We start from the raw sequence: 16,701 nt of genomic DNA on the forward strand, positions 1-16,701 counted from the left end.
AAAATATACATACTTCGTATAAAATCTTTCTCACTTAACCCTAAATCTAAATGCATGTACATATTTGCTAGAGATGCCTAGTGTGATTAAAAAAAAAAAAAAAAAAGTACTGATGTACATTTCAACAACTTCAAAAGATCCTTCAAAAAAAAAAAAAAAAAAAAAATTAACTTCAAAAGAAGCAAAGTTTATTTGTTTTTTTCTTGGTAGTGTTTGACTACTTTGCTACTGTATTAGTTAAAGTTGTAATACCAAATTATTTTTTTAAAAAACAAAATAATGAAGGGATACCTGATTCCTAAATTAATATTTCAGAATTTCAATTTATCTCATTTACCTAACTAGCCATTGAAATAAAAGACCGAATGCTGGAATTTAATTGATTCTGAAATGCCAGGTTTGGACTGTGACTCCAAGTGTGGGGTGAGATGCAGTAAATCAGGACATGACCGATGTCTAACATTTTGCCTCAAGTGTTGCCTTAAGTGTAATTGTGTACCATCTGGGACTTATGGCAACAAACATGAATGTCCTTGCTACAGAGACATGATGAACTCTAAGGGCAACCCCAAGTGCCCTTAAATATCACTCTGTATTACACAGAATTACGACTCTGTCTCCCCTCCCTTTGTCCGGAAATAATTGTAACTACGTTAGTATTTTTTAGATTATAAACGGACATAGGGAAGTATTTTCTTATGAGTAATAGTAATTATGTAAGGTATGTTTCACTTTAAACTCCGTAATAAATATTTTGGTGTCACACGAACATGGACATCATTTTTACTTCTATTTGCACAATTACATAGCGACGTATTTCTTGTAGTACTGTTGTTATTTGTTAATGTCATTTCAAAATAATACGGAGTACTTCGTATCATTCTCTAATTAGAAGGTCAGGTTTACAGAAGTAAGGCTAATTGTCTACTACAGTTAAGCAGATAACAGGAGGTGAAATGTCAAAGATGCTCTTACTTGTCCAACTTGACCTAACAGAACAATTTACATCCTGTTAGTTGCCTAATTATCAAGGCAAATACTTTGTATACCTTTTCTTTTACACAATATTCACAGAAGATCAAACAATTCAGAAGAACTAATTTTATACTATGTATTTCTCAACTGATTATTAAAATAAAGTTACCACAGATGACATTGCGAAATTTCAGGTATACAATCCGCCTGCTCTGGCATTATAAGCTGCTTGTAGGTTTCTCAAGTGCTGCAGAACCCTGTTAGCCTGCAATACATTAAAAGAAAAATACTTGATTAATAACAAATCGCGATACACAAAAATTCACAATCGCTCCATTTTAAATTATTAGGCGCCGTTTTGAGTGTTGTCTTTAGACATTGTGGTCCGGACATGGACAAAACAACCCGAAATGGAAAGTGGAAATTTGATATGGAACGGAAGGAGTAAATAACGAGCACAAAAATTTGTGTCGTACCTTTTCTTTGGCCCTTGAGGTCCCGGACATGGACAAGATTACTAAAGGTGGCACAGCTCCTTCTTCTAACACCCTTCTGCAGTATCTATTACTGTCTGCACAAAAATGCACAAGTGCTGCAGCAGCATTCTCTTTTCCCCTGGGTGAACCTAGCTCAATCGCCTCAACAAGAAGAGATATCCCCCCTGCTTCGGCTATAGCCTTTCTTCCTTCAGGACTCGAGGCAAGATTTGCTAACACAACCACTGCCCTGTCCACCATCCCAGTTGCAGGATCCATCAAGTCTATCAGATGTTTTACAGCACCTGATCTCACTATTGTAAGCCGATTATCAGTACATGTAGACAAGTAGAACAAAGCAGTGGCCGCGTCCTTCCTACCACGGGGTGTTCCATTCCCTAACAAATCCACCAAAGCATCAATAGCTCCTGAATTCCCTATCCTAATCTTATTCTCTTCGAAAACAGATAAACTATAAAGAGTTGCAGCTGCATTTTCTCGAGCCTCAGAGGTCCCCGTCTGAAGGACATGGATCAAAGGCTCAATCACCTCAGCTTTGACAATGCTGACCTTATTGTTGTTACTGATAGACAAGTTCAGAACAGCTGTGACCGCGTTTTCTTGAGTTTTCATGTCTGAACTACGAAGGAGGTCAACCAAAGGGCTAATAGCCCCACAACTCGCTATCAAGATTTGGTTATCCAAGTCCTTGGCTAAAATCCGGAGCTCAGAGGTGGCTTCCCTTACAGTCTCGATTGTTGTACTTTTCAAATTCTCTACTAATTCCTTAACATGGGCCTCAAATCTTGCAGCAACCTCATTTTGACCTTCCCTTGCAGACAAAGGTACAATCATGGGTGAAAGTCCCATAGACTGAACTCGAATTTTAGGATTATATCTTCTCCTTTCCTTTTGCTGAGTGCCTGTTGTTGCTGGTGCAGGAAGATCTTGATCCTTAGCCATCATGCCTACTTCATTGATTTCGCCGGCTTCAGATGAGTTGTGCAATTTCTGCTGATTGACATCTCCAGCTATATCTTGTTCTAAGCCAGTGTATGAAACCATGATGGACTAATTTTTGAAGGATTTTATTTATAAGTGTAATGCCTCTATATTCTTCTTGTGCACATGTTCTGTACCAAAAACAACACATATCACCATCTTTCATATGCTATCATGAATCATGATCAATAAACAACACGCGAGAAGAACTAATCATGCAGGAAGCCTAATAAATAGAATATGCAATTGCAATTGTTGTGTAAAACTTTTCCCCAAATTCTCAAAACTACTCGTTATATTTCTCCAAAACTCCCCCTTAAGTTCTGCTAATTCAAGTTGATGAACTTGAGACCTAGAAAACTATTTAAACATAAGATGAAATAATGCAACTGATCCAAGTTTCAAAAAATTAAATATCATATTATACATATTGATAGAGAATATTCGCAGAATATTTTCGACCTAGGAAACTAATTAGATTCATAAATAACCGCATTTCTAGCATCCAATACTACGAAAATAAATCAATAATTCAAGGTTCAAACAAAACTGAGCAACAAGAAAATTAATTTGCAATCAAACAGTGAAACTAAAAATGTCAAATTAGCAAACAATAAGTACAAGAACACAAAATTATAATCAAAGAAACAATCTTTTAACTCAGATTAATCAACCATTACAGGAGTATGTAAATAAAGAAAGAAGTAGAAGTACCTGAAAGTGAAGAACAAAAAAGCGAAAATGGCGGAAGAAACAAAAGAAGAGAGAAAGATAAGACTTTTCAAACACGTCGAGTTATACTTATACTTAAACCGTGTTTTTGTTGTTGTACTAAATTTGCCGTTTATATAACAAGTGCTTTTATTGTGGGAAGACCTTTGACTGAAAACGTCAACAAGCTAAGCAACTCTTAACAACTAATCTTAAATTTTCTAGGTTGTTCTCCCATCTTTGTAATGAACTCCCAAGGAAATTGTGTGATTTGCTGGAATAAAAATAAGGTAGGAAAACTGATAAATATTATTTTCTAATTTCAACTATGTTGACGTATGCTCCACTATTAGTCGTTAGTCGTCATTGTGATTGGAATTAAGAAATTACATTTCATAGTCAAAGTGAGATAGTTATAAGAGTTTAGACTTTTAGTGGTTTTGTCAATCATACGAAGGTAACTTTTATATAAATTTCTATTTTTTTTTCATACAATATGCTATGTTAATCAAACATTTACGAAGTATAATTGAATCTTTTCAAAGGTAGCTTAATTATATTTTTATTTGTTGAACGATTAGTCAACCCATCAAGAAATATAGTTATTTTGTGAAATTATATTTAATTTTATTACCACCAAAGAAAGTGATGCAATGATGATCAAGCTCAAAACTCTATTAGGGATCCCACTTGCTTGGGGTGAGAATCAAACTCCTCTCATAGGGGTCACAAGGGTTTCCAATCAGTAGACCAACCTTAATTCTAACATAATACGGAGTACGTGATAAATGTTAAACTGTAGGAGTCTGGCATAAGGGTGCGGAGTACTCGTACAAAATACAGTATGACTTGGGAGTTAATTGCTTCCCTGGTAAGTTATTACCAGAGAGCGTGTTTGGTCTAATAAGCAGCGTCATCAATTACGGAGTACATAATAATCACCATTATACAAAGGCAGTATCAAAACTTTCTACTCTTAAAAATTGAAATTCTAAGTTCTCTAGAAGTCCTCTCCACCAAAAAAAGACTTCGCCTATTAGGTCTTCTTCCGCATCCTAAGCCACTAAACCACATCAAATAATACTTCTGTGATCCCGTCTCAAAATAGTACTACTATGTCATTTATTGAACTAAGAAACAAATTGAAAGATATGAACTTGTCGACTTGGGGTCTGGTAACATTTAAGTAGCTCAAAAACAAATAGAGTACGACAGAGTAGTATTTAGAGCTTGTCACACACCCAAACCAAAGAGATGTAATACGGAGTACTCGCACTATTCAGGATGCTTAAGAGCTGGGAGGACAAAGGAAATGCATTTAATAAAAAGTCATTTAACAACAGCAGAAGAAATGTAAACTATTGATTTCATCATGTATTAGTGTATTACTATTAGAGATTAAGAATTTATCTACAAAATGAAGACTGGCAATAGCTTAACTCTTCTAGGCGTTTTGCATTAATCAAGGACAGCTCCCTCGTTAATTAGGTATTAAACTTGTATGTATTCTACCTTGCTCTACAACAACAAAATCTTGGAAGTAAAAGAATGGGAGAACAACTCATTATTCGTTTACAATGGCTGGAGTTCTTGCTCAGGAACAACAGTATCGCTATCAACAGGCTTGTATTGTATTGTTGTTTGCTGCCTCCATTTCCGAATGAACCAAATCCCATAAACAGATATACCCAACATCAGTGAAACAATAACTGCCATGACCACTAGCAAGTAATGTTGATGCCACCAACTCCTGCATCAAAAGAATCAAATTAAGGAGAGCAGAAATTATACAAAACTTGGTTGAAAGAACAAGGTCAGTTTCCCCACAAAGAAAACATTTTTTTTCCCACAAAAACTACATGCATAGCTTTCTTTCATCATCAATTGCATACTGAGCAGTGACCTCAAAAGCCAAAAAATAAATAAAACGAAACTTTAATTGAATTCTGAGCATTCACTGCATTGACACTCATGGCACTAAACAGTAAACACATGAGATCATGGAGGTCAAATATGACAAAGGGCATACTTCAATATTAACAGAAACTAGAGAAGAAGCTAATCCTGCCCCTTTACCCGCGAAGCCATATGCTCTTAGCACTTCATTGAAACATCAAGAACAAAATATACATAAATGGTCAGAGAAAGGACCAAAAACTATACCTCTCCAATTGTATGGAATAAGGATATTACAAAATCACAGACTAGTTAAGTCGCAAAATACAGAATGGTCAGAGAAAGAATAATACACATGCATACTGATTATTAAGGATGCAGGGGAAAAATACACAAGAAAAATATAAACCAACATATTCGAGATATTAGGGAAACTAAAATAATGACTTTACCGTTTCATAGGTGGCTTAACCTTCCAATTAGCTAGCGTATAACTGCCAAAGGTATCTGGAAGTTGAACATTATGTTCTGCTAAATGGGCAATAATATGCTGCAATGATAATGATCAAATTAATATTAGGAAATAACAATTCAGCTTAATCCAAAATTAAAATCTTTCATCAAAAACAACCTACCATTGCAGTTGTGTTTGCTATATACTTGGCAGATCTTTCTGGATAGATTCCCCATGTTATCAGGGAACCATTTCCGGACGAAGTGAAATTTAGTAAATGAACCTGGAGAAACCAACAAAAGAGCTCTTTACCAAACAAATTTTTTTTTAAAAAAAAAAAAAAAAAAAAATGAAATGCTGTTTGCATTAAATGTCTTATGGTACTCCCACTATTAGACACATTGAAGACTGTTCCCACATGATGAAAAGCAAGAAGATATTATTGGACTGCATATAGAATTTCCCGAGTAGAGCTCAAGATGTAAAGAGAAGTCTTAAACCATTCTATAGTTAGAGGGGAAAGTTGGAGTCGCAAAACTTTGATTACTTCTTAGCTCCAATAGAATTATTATCGAAAGATCAACTTTATGCTCAACTTACTTGTAATGTATTGACTCCCAACTCTTGAGCAATGAAGCCAGATAGCTCTGATATGCGAGGTTTCAAGTCCGAGTCTTTGATGCTCAAAGACATATCAAATGTAATGAATCCAACTTTTATCTCTCCTGAGATTAATAAAGTCAATGAAAACAGACGTCAACAAACATATAAGCGTGTAACAAAAACTCTAATTTACAAAGGTGGTGAAAAATTGACAATTGAACAAGTCATTCTAATGCAATAAAATTCTTCAAGTCTAATACTGCAACAAAAGAAGGAACAGTTGGTGAATGTACCTGGAATAGCATAACTTGGCACTCCCTTAAGTGCTGGTCCTGGAGCTGATGCTGATGCTGATGCTGGTGACAATCCTGGAGTGGAAACCTCCCCATTTAATGGGGCAGGTGCAGGTGCGGGCGTGGGTGAATTATCAGTCACACGAAGACCCTCCCATAACTCAGAGCAATTCGTCTTCCAAAATCCAACTTTCAAGTGTTCACGGTCATATGTCACGAGAGTATTACGGACAACAATTCCTATAATTAAGCAAAAGAACATCGCGAGACTGTTAGCACAAATTAAACAAAACATCTAAACTCGAAAAAAACCAGAAAAAGTCTTAAATTAGAAGATCAGATAAATAGTTAAGCATACAATACCTCCTAAAAGAGTTGTGGGATCTTTCCCATTCTGAAAAACTCCAAGGCAATACGCACCAGGCACCTTTGAATGCTGAATAAGGAGGTAACATGTGAGCATGAGATATATTCTAATATAAATCAGAAGTTTAATTATGTCATACTATCCCCATCTTACTATGTAACCCTGAAGTTAGCCTAACATTGAAAGTTGTCAGGAGTTTTTGTTTTTATTTTATTTATTTATTTAAAAAAAAAAAAAAAAAAAGAGAAACTAGCCAACAAAAACAAGGAATAAGCCACCAAAATCACCTTAAATAAATAGTTTTCCGGTGATAGTGAATATTTTAGACCATTTTCAAAGACCATATCAACAGCAGGGAATGTCTTTGATAGTTCAGAAACCTTTCTGCAGAAACACAAGCATGACAGAAATTTACAATTTGGGACAGAACAACTGCTAAGTCGGAGTACAAGTTATCAGTGGTATAAACTTACCTTCCAGCACCAGAAAAGCAAATATCATTATAATTGGGGTCAGGTCCACGAATTTGCTTAAGGCCATGGAGTTCACTAATTAACTGCATTAACAACATGCATAATAGTTAATTGGCATATATTGTGGAAAATACAGCATCATCTATGCTTACATGGTTAAGAAAAGGATCATAGTTCCAAATCACAATTCAAACCAATTCTTTGCATTATTTATAGTTAATAAACCTAAGACACTCTTCTCCTCACTTTCTCTATGTCATTCAATTACAAATCAGAATCTAAACCTATTCTTTGCGTAATTGAGTGATCAATAAACCTAAGACACTCCTCACTCTCTTTCGCTCTATGACATTCTTGTTTAATTGCTCATATAGTCGAATTGCAACAAAAACATGACTTAAAATAATAATCCTACGTTTTTTAAATTGTTCTACCTTCTACTTTCAGTTTCCCCAACACAGAACTTTAATGATTGATATCCTTGCATGTCTATTACAAAGTAGAAAAAAAATATAAATACATAATACTATTTGTTTTTATATAATACTCTGTAATAAACGGGTTTAGTCAAATTAAAGCAAGATATATGAATAGAACATAAATTAAAGCATAACAACAGAAGGGGGGGGGGGGGGGGGGGGGGGGGAATAGATTCTACAGTTGCAAACTTACTTTATCATCTCATCTAGAATCAGAAATAGTAATATGCTAACAGAGAAGTCCTTAGTAATAAAAAGAAAAAAAAAAAAACTAACCGCACGCTTAAATGCCACAAATGCTGCTTCTGGTAGATATGCATATGTTGTACCGCTATCCAAAACAGTTCCATGTTTACCATCAAAAACCTTCGGATCAATAGCCAGCTTCTTCCCAGCAATATGTAATTCCTTCAGCTCAATATTGTAATATGGACTGTTGGCATCCAGAAACTAGAGTAAATGTGTCAGATATTAAGGAAAGTATATAAAGTATTATACAATTAATTAATCCTTTCAGCTCATACCTGCGGTCAGGGTCAGAATGGCTGAAGACCATGTCGGAGGGGGCTGACAAAGAGCCAAGAATCATAGCACCACCACCAATACCCATCCCGCCATAACAAAGTGAGAAGGAATCACCAATAACACTTTTATCAACAAGTTGATCCACAATGCTTAGATCACCCCGACCCAAACCCATTATACCATCAGCATGCTGACTGTACAGGTCACCAGTTTCTGCATTTTCACAACCAAAAACTGCACGCTGGGGTTTAAGCTCACTCTGGTTGCCAAATGATATAATATCTTCACCAAGAACGCCACTGCTAGAACTCATTTCAGCATACTGTCTCTCATAAACACACTGAGCATTCTCAGCATCACATGTACAATCAGGATTGCATTTTACGGGATGGTAGGTGGATGAAAGATCTGGTTGGAACTTTGGGTCCTACATTTAAAAAATTAGAAAAAAGAGGTAAAACAATTTAGCAAAGAACCAGTGGTAAACAGGTAAAAAAAATTAAGAAGAAAGGAAACAAATTTATCTCACACACCCTTTATAGAACCAGGAGGAAGTAAAATCATCTAGTTCTGTTTCATACAGAGTTCGCAGGATGGAAAAAGTAAACAATTGGAGAATGCAACACCTAGGCATGTATTACAAAAGTAAATAAATAAGAAAAGAAAGAAAACAAATAATATACTCCGAATGTCCGCTGGAATTCATCTTATACTACTAGGAAAGCACACACAGGTATTACAGGGAGAAACCCTAGGAGGATGCAACACCCAAGCATGTAATTCATATGAGAACAGACAAAAAAAAATATAGTATATATATTCCTACAGAATGAATTCAAGCAAAGTATCTAAAATTCAACAAAGTAAATGCATAAATTAATTTCCTCTTGCCTCAGCACATTATGTCCAGTTTTGACAACCATACTCTAGGATGACTATATTTTTTATAAGCTTCAAGATTACAACTGGATAGTTTCAATCCAAAAATCCTATCTTTTGGCAAGTATGGTAATATAGTTTCATTAAAAGCAACTTGTTTCCCCAACTAGAAGATCATTACCCATATTTAACCGTACATAGGCCTACACCCATTCTCCAATTTTGGTTAGTTTCAACCCCAAAATCCAATCTTTCTGCAAGAACGGTTAGATAAAGCAACTCGTTTTCCAAACTAGAGGATCATTACACATATTTTCCCAAACATAAGTCTACACCCTCCAATAGTTAAAAAATTCCAGAAAACAACAGCCACAGCCACATCCACATCCAGATATTGCACACTAAGATATCATCATATCAATGGAACTATAGCTTGCATTCTTGGAAACCAAATTAGCAGAAAAGCTGGATAACTTTTAAAATTAAAACCTGTATGTGGAATTGTTGAAATGTTGCATGAGTAATTGAGTAGAATGCAAATAAGTATAAAGTAATAATTTATAAATCTCACATTACATGTATTCAATATCATTATCAAGACGAATTCCACAATGGACAAAGTATGCAATCATCAAGTTAGACCATCAGCTACTATGTCCACTTTCAAGCTTAAACGACACCTGACATCACTCCATAATCCGAATTTAAATTCATTTCGGGTTTGCCTCCGGATAATCACATAGTGTCAACACAATGTAGAACAATGAAACTTCAATTTCACGTTTATTATAATAATAACTAAAAAATAAATAAAGTATTGCTTGTAAAACACTGAATCAGATTAATTTATACATTATCAATCTATCCTTTTCAGATCCACCAACCATCACTAACAAAGTTAATCCAAATTCTACTAAGTTCCTCCCAATCAAATCACTCGCATTCATGAATTAATAATCATAATCAACAAATAAAGTACAATATTAAATTAAAAAAAAAAAAAAAAAAAAAAAAAACAGTAAAATACCTGATGATTTCCACATTGATCACAATCAGAACAAGGAACATAAGTAACAGTACTTCCTGTATCTACAATCAACGCAAATTCTTGCGGCGGAGTTCCTATATACAATCTCGTCGTATAATACCTAAAAAAACCCCCAAAATTATTGAATTTCCCCTAAAATTGAAGAGCAAACAAAATGGGAGATTTTCACAATTTATACTCATACATACCCATTAGAGAGGAGATCGTCGAAGAGATTCATGCGAGCATTAATAGGAAAACGTTTAGCTTGAAGAAGACGCCGGAGTTTAGCGCTAGGAATTTTCCGGGAGAGTGAGAGAGGCAGAACAAGCGGCGATGTACGGCGGAGATTGAGATTGTCGGAGGTGGAATTGACGGCGGAGGAAACCGGAAATGTCAAGGTGAGGAGAGAGATTAGGAGGGAGAAGATGGTGGTGGTGGTGGTAATGGCGGCGAATCGGAGTCGTCGCCGATTCATGGTGAGTTGAATCGGTGTTGGAGTGAGTGCAATGCGGGAGATTCACTTTGAATCAGGGGAATTGGAAGGATGTTGAAGCTTCAACAAAACTTGGAGAGAGAAATGAGAAAGAAAGAGATGTACTTATATTTGTTGGACGGTTGCGGATTAAAGTATAAAGTTGGGTGGTTGACGCGGCATTTTTTATATACGAGTACACTTTGTATTTTTTTTTTTTTTGGGTTATATGTACGAGTATTTTTTTTTTTTTTAATTTTTTTATATACGAGTAGTTGTTTTTTTTTTTCCTTTTTTTAATTAATGATTGTACAAGTGCAAGATTTGGAGGTTTGACTGGGGGATTATAAAAAAAAAAAAAAAAGCACTACTACAACACTTTCATTTTAAAAAATAATTTATTGAAGATAGAAGTATAGATATCTTCATTTTGAGATTACTTTATGTGATTATACTATTTCGGTGTATTTGGATATATAATGGAAAAGAAAATAAAGGGAGGTGAAGGGGAGAGGGAGGGAAGAGTAAGGAAAGGGAGAGAAAAATGGTGAGTTTTCCTACTAAATCTCTTCATTGTTGGGAAAATTAATTTCTTACAATTTAATTCTTTCATTTTTCTACCCTCCATTTCCCTTCTTTCCTTAATTTATTATCCAAATGAAAGATAATTAATCCCTCCATTTCCTTTCCCTTCTTTTCCCTCAATTTCCTTTGATCAAACAAAGTGTTTGGTTGCCTTATGAACTTTTATCCATCTTGAATTCTTGATATCTTTCACCTTATCACACGACTTTAAATATTGTGTTTGCCCTTTTTGCAATCATTATTAATGAAGTACCATGCTTTTGTTGTATTAGAGGGAATAACAGTGTGTAGTGATAGTAGTTAAAGGAGATATCTACTTATTGCCTATAGTTACAGGATCTTGGTTAAATAATTTACTATGTAGAGTAATTCTACGATTAGATATGGTACTAGGTCATATCAGCCTGATATATGAACTCGAAAATGGCTCACCAGACAATAGCACAAAGCAGATACAACCCGACACTACATTTTGCATTTGTGCATGTTAGGATATAACCTTGTAGAATAACATCGCAAACTCCAACTCGATACTAGTATATTACTCTGGTTCGAATGACAAAAAATCTTTCAATAAGTGGAAACTGAAGCCAGTAATGAACAACCCCAAAATAAAAAAAAAATAAAAATTAGGCGATGATATATATTGATATACCCCAATATTTATTACCCACTTCATTTCAGGAAGTTTGTAAAAGAGCATGTGCCTTTGCGCACAAAGCTCCTTTTCACATGGAAATTGCAACTTCACGATATAAATGCTTCAGTTGTAAAAAAAATAATGAACACTCAACAGAGAGAATTTGCAACTAGCAAACTTACAAGAAGATACAGGGGCTGTAATAACAATCTGAGGGTATAATTTTTATATAAAAGGCAATATGTAAAAACCTTTTAACATAGATGAAAATAAGTAAATAACACAAACTGTAGCCCCCTAACAACACGTTACTGCTTGCGCAGCAGTGAACCACAACCCTTAGAGTAATGGCTCAGCAGTGATCTGATACAAAATGTACCTTCCTAACACCACGTAACTGCTTGCCTAAAATCCTTTGATAATCAATTAAAGCTAGACTAAGTTGGATCTAATGCCATTTGAATCTTAGGCATATGGTTGGTGTGATGGTTGCAAATTAGAGCCATAGCTAGGGGCAGCAGGAGAATACGGGCCTCTGGGCCCGGTATCTTGCGGATAATATAACCTTTGATCAGTGGCTTGAGCAGCATAAGGAAGTTGAGCAGTAACGGTAAAGCTATGAGGAGTTGGGAAAGCAGGATTGTACCTCTCTGGTCGTCCAGTTACTCCCGTATACGATGCCCTTGGTGGTGGGCCATGTCTCCCACGACCAAAGCCCCGAGCTCGTTGGCCTTGGAATCCTCTATCACCTCGCGGCTTTTTTTGATGTTGGTGATAACCGGTTTCAGCTGTCCTCTTAGTATCACCTCTGACAGATTTGTCTAGCTGAGCAACCCTTTTATGGAGTGGATCAAGAGGGTAGTCAGCTTCAAGTCTATATTGTTCCACACACGCAATGACTGCCCTCAATGCTTCAAGTTCTCGAGCATTGTAGTCATTCTGAATATGACACAGAAATTTCAGCAATCAGAAGCTGCCAACGAAAACCTCATAGATGGTTCTAAATAAGCTATAATGATAAAACACTTCTTTTTATCAATGTGTTAATACCTGTAAGGCAGCACTGCCATTTCCTTGTGAGTTTCTCCTTAGCTCTTTTAAATATGCTCTCAAAAGAGGAACAGGAGGGAAAGCCTCAGAGAGCTTGAAAGCATGAATAAAATGTACTGCATCAATTTGTCTCCCATTACTTATCAGAGTATCAACCAAACCTGCAAAAGATTTAAGAGCTCAAATGGGTACTCTTCTGAGTTCTGAAGAGTAGCAATTTTTAACAGTTAAACAATAGATAGGCACTTTAAACAATAAATATGCCATATACCTACAAAACAGACTACATTACTTGGGGGAATAAACCTATAAAGAGCATTGACGCATATCAGGTCCAATCTTCAGAGACAGGACGGTTGAAAGAATACCAACCTGGTATCTTTTGTGTCAAACCAAGATAGCGGCAGAGCTCAGTTGCCTGCCTGTGATGAGCAACTGCAAGAAAATACTTGCAGAGTTCTCCTTCATCAAACTCAGAGGCAATTCTAAAGGTTGCAAGCAGCTGCAAAAACCCCTCTGCTTCCAATGAATTTTCATTGGCAGCATTAATGCTTTCCCCAGCCAATTTAAGTTTCCACTCATTGGCAATAACTTTCGCCTGCTGCTGGGTTTCAGGGTTAAGAAAGCTATCAGTGGCACAGTCAGCCTTAGACAGAAAGGCAGACAAGGCTTCCATAAGGATTAGACAAGACTGAAGCATGCCATGAAGGGCAGCATCTCTAATATCCACTTCTTGGGTCATTTCTTTGGGAGGGAAAAATCCCGCCAGTGCATCAAGCACCAAACGTGCTGGCTCAGTCGCAATACCGAGTGCGACTGACAGCTGTTCCTTCCAAAGAGAGGAAAGGTTTTCTAGGTTCTCCATGACAAATTTCAAAAGTCCTATGGAATCCATCTGCTCACAAAATTGTGTCAGCTCTGCACAAGGATTAACCTCGGCAGCAACACCTTCAACATTTCCCCCCATTTTATGAGGAGGTTTCCGTTCATGGGTGTCAATTGATGCATTTTCATCATCAACAAAGCTGCTTACCTTATGGTTTTCCCTAGCTTTAGTGATGGCAGCCACAGCAGCATCTTTTAGTTCCTGCACCTGATCTAACAAATCTTGCTCCTTAGCCACAACTTCTGCCTCTTTCTCAGCAAAAAGCATGTGATAGTGAGATTCCCTAGCTGTGAAATCCTTTTCTTTGGCTTCAAGTTCTTCAAATGTCTTCTTTGTCCTTGACTCCAAGTTACGGAAATGTGCTTCAACATCATTCCATGGAACCTGAGTGCTGAAAGCAGCGTTATGAGTTTCCAGCTCAATTAATGCCTCCCCTAGTTGTTCTAGCAGAGATGAGCTCAACTCAACAGAGGATGTCATATTGATCTCAACCATTTCATCCCTATCACCCATTTCTGTGTAACCGTTAGCCAGGGCTGCAATATGAAGATAATCCATATAAAAACACAAGATGCATGAACAGATTAAATACAAGAATGCAAATATATTTTCCTTACACACCATAACTTTCATTGCTTCATCAGATGTCACATCATTAAACTAGAAAGAAATTTATTTCCAGCTGAGTACTAAACACCTACATTTAGGCTTAATTGGCCGTTGATTGTATTCTACTTGATCACTAAAGCATGAACCATCGCTATTCCCTCTAAATAGGCAAGGTTATGGTTCTATCGTTTAACTTGTTTATTTTATGTTGAGCCTATATAGTTTTAACAATGAGGAACAAAGTAATTAACTAACTTTTTTTTAAACTACATCGTCTATATGTGTGCAAAGAAGCCAAGGATCATTAATGGAAGTTGGTGCAACTATTGTCAGAAAACATTGATTCTTCAAAAATCTCTATCCTCATTTTCACCACTCTTTAACCACTTATATGCCTATTTGAATCACATTTTAATTACCCTAAGTATAATATAAAAATATAATGATATTGGCCTAACTAGACAAATGAACACCTAGGCCATTTCTATGCTACCAAACTAGCCATCAAAAATTTTAGGAAGAAAAATAAAATTTCACCTCCACAATCCTTATTCACACTAAGTCATTACCAAGGTGTTTCTCTATATTCAACCTGATAAACCACTACCATGGCCATACATACCTCTAAAAGGGATTCTTTTAGGGCGAGGCAGGAAAGGGGAGGTTCAAGGTTTGTTGCCGTGCAACAAATGATACAATGATAGGCTAATTTCAATATATGAATATCTCAATAGAATAGCTTGAAGTCACAGAATTCTAAAGGGGTTTTGTAGGAGTGCATTAGTGATTTTTGGATTGAGACTTGCATCATTCCAAAAATCACAGAGATTAACTAGTAAATCCTCTTCGCCTCACCAATCGATCACGATATTTATACATAGCGGTAAAATAACTTCTAGATAGAGCAGTTTCTTAGCAGATTGTAAAACCTACACCTACATGTTCCAACATTCATCAATTGTAGAACTCAACACCTTCATGATTGCCAAAAGCATTTGCTCGTTTTCTAATTTACAATCATTAGAAATGTTAAACCTAAAACATATATAAGCTTCAAAATTACAAGAATCACAAACTTTAATGTTCAATTTAGTTGAAATTTAAAAGAGGTATTACTTCAATTCTTCAAAAAAGTTCTCTAATTTCATACATTGTTAAACAAATTAGCATCCAACCCAACCCCATGAAACTCCCTCAAACAATCAAATTTGACAAAGCGATTAAGCAGAAAGCCAGAAACAGATTATCTGATAAAATTTAAAAATTAATAAATAAATAAATAAAAAATAAAAAATCAAGAAAGAGGATTAATTAGAAAATCGTACCCAGAAATAAGAGAAAAGTGAAATGAGCAGAGATTCAAGGTTGAGCGAATAGAGAGAGATAAGGTTTTGAATTTTCGATGAGGCAAAACAGAGAGAAGTTTGTGGTTCCTAGAAATATCACGATTCACGAACTATCGTTATTGTTTGTTTTGCGTTTCGCTCGAACAGTAGAAGTGTAGAACTAGAACAACATGTTTAAACCCTCGCCAAACAGCCACCGCTCTCCAACTAAGCTAATTTTGTCAGTTTTGTACCTTTGTGCAATATCTAAATGATACTTCTCCCTCCTTCCACGTTTCCCTTGGTCTAGGCGTAAGAATTTCTTATGTGCTTCAATTGTAGATAGAGGCATAGAGCTAGGTATGGATCGGGCTCATCGGGGCATCGGGCGAACATAAAGGCCTATCAAGCATAGCATAAAAAAAAGGTTTGGCCCATCACTCATCACAAGCTCGTAGTAACACGAGAGGCTTACATATGCCATTCATATATGAGTATATTAATTTTAAAATTTAGCATAAGTACGGTACAAGTACAAACATTATGTCTTCATATCAAATCATCAAGTCACATATTTCTAACCTAAGGCACGTTGGCTTGGCCCTGCCCGACACAATTGTACTTGTACACGAGCCACCTAGCCATCACATTGCTTTTGGGTCGTGATGGGTAGATTATCATTCAACATAAGAGACATGTACTTGTACTAGATCCAAAAATTCCTGTTTTTTAGAAAATATTTTGTTGTTAGGGTTTAGTAAGGACCGAATAAAATGACTTATTCTAAAGGACGTAAAAATAATTGCATAGTATTCTCTCTCTCCCCTTTTGTTTGCTCCATAGGGTAAAAGTTGTTTTTTTTTTTCTTTTTAAAAAAAAATTGATGAGAGAGAGTAGTAGTGAAACCAAATGTAAAGATTATGAGAGTAATTGTATGATCCCTTACAACCAAAAATAGTATGGAGCAAACT

At 35.9% G+C, this 16,701-nt stretch overlaps 1 protein-coding gene and 1 pseudogene across 2 annotated transcripts; both read right to left on the bottom strand.

Moving 5' to 3' along the window:
• Positions 1–850: 850 nt before the first annotated feature.
• On the bottom strand, positions 851–15,954 carry LOC145562927 (uncharacterized; annotated as a pseudogene). The gene is made up of 6 exons (XR_014094473.1): positions 15,731–15,954; positions 13,283–14,332; positions 12,911–13,071; positions 12,299–12,799; positions 1,452–2,522; positions 851–1,240 (listed from the first exon to the last, which is right to left on the bottom strand). The product of XR_014094473.1 is annotated as an uncharacterized LOC145562927 (transcript).
• LOC145561896 (aspartic proteinase 36-like) lies at positions 4,514–10,876 on the bottom strand. Its single transcript, XM_081622023.1, has 12 exons — positions 10,370–10,876; positions 10,161–10,281; positions 8,254–8,681; positions 8,006–8,162; positions 7,251–7,333; positions 7,065–7,161; positions 6,774–6,846; positions 6,411–6,650; positions 6,115–6,239; positions 5,696–5,797; positions 5,513–5,610; positions 4,514–4,914 (listed from the first exon to the last, which is right to left on the bottom strand). Exons 1-12 carry the CDS (start codon positions 10,636–10,638, stop codon positions 4,737–4,739), a joined length of 1,971 nt encoding a protein of 656 aa, XP_081478149.1. The 5' UTR covers positions 10,639–10,876; the 3' UTR covers positions 4,514–4,736.
• Positions 15,955–16,701: the final 747 nt, after the last annotated feature.

This window comes from Chenopodium album, chromosome 10 (assembly GCF_948465745.1).
Source record: "Chenopodium album chromosome 10, dcCheAlbu1.1, whole genome shotgun sequence".
Lineage (NCBI taxonomy): Eukaryota > Viridiplantae > Streptophyta > Magnoliopsida > Caryophyllales > Amaranthaceae > Chenopodium > Chenopodium album.

What these genes read in the sequence shown, in the direction of transcription:
- LOC145561896 (XM_081622023.1), bottom strand. Translation starts at nt 10,638, where the DNA reads ATGAATCGGCGACGACTCCGATTCGCCGCCATTACCACCACCACCACC. An exon ending in TGCTTTTCTGGTGCTGGAAG is followed by an intron (nt 7,162 to 7,250) that starts GTAAGTTTATAC and finishes GTGTTTCTGCAG; the next exon opens with AAAGGTTTCTGAACTATCAA. An exon ending in CGGAAAACTATTTATTTAAG is followed by an intron (nt 6,847 to 7,064) that starts GTGATTTTGGTG and finishes CTCCTTATTCAG; the next exon opens with CATTCAAAGGTGCCTGGTGC.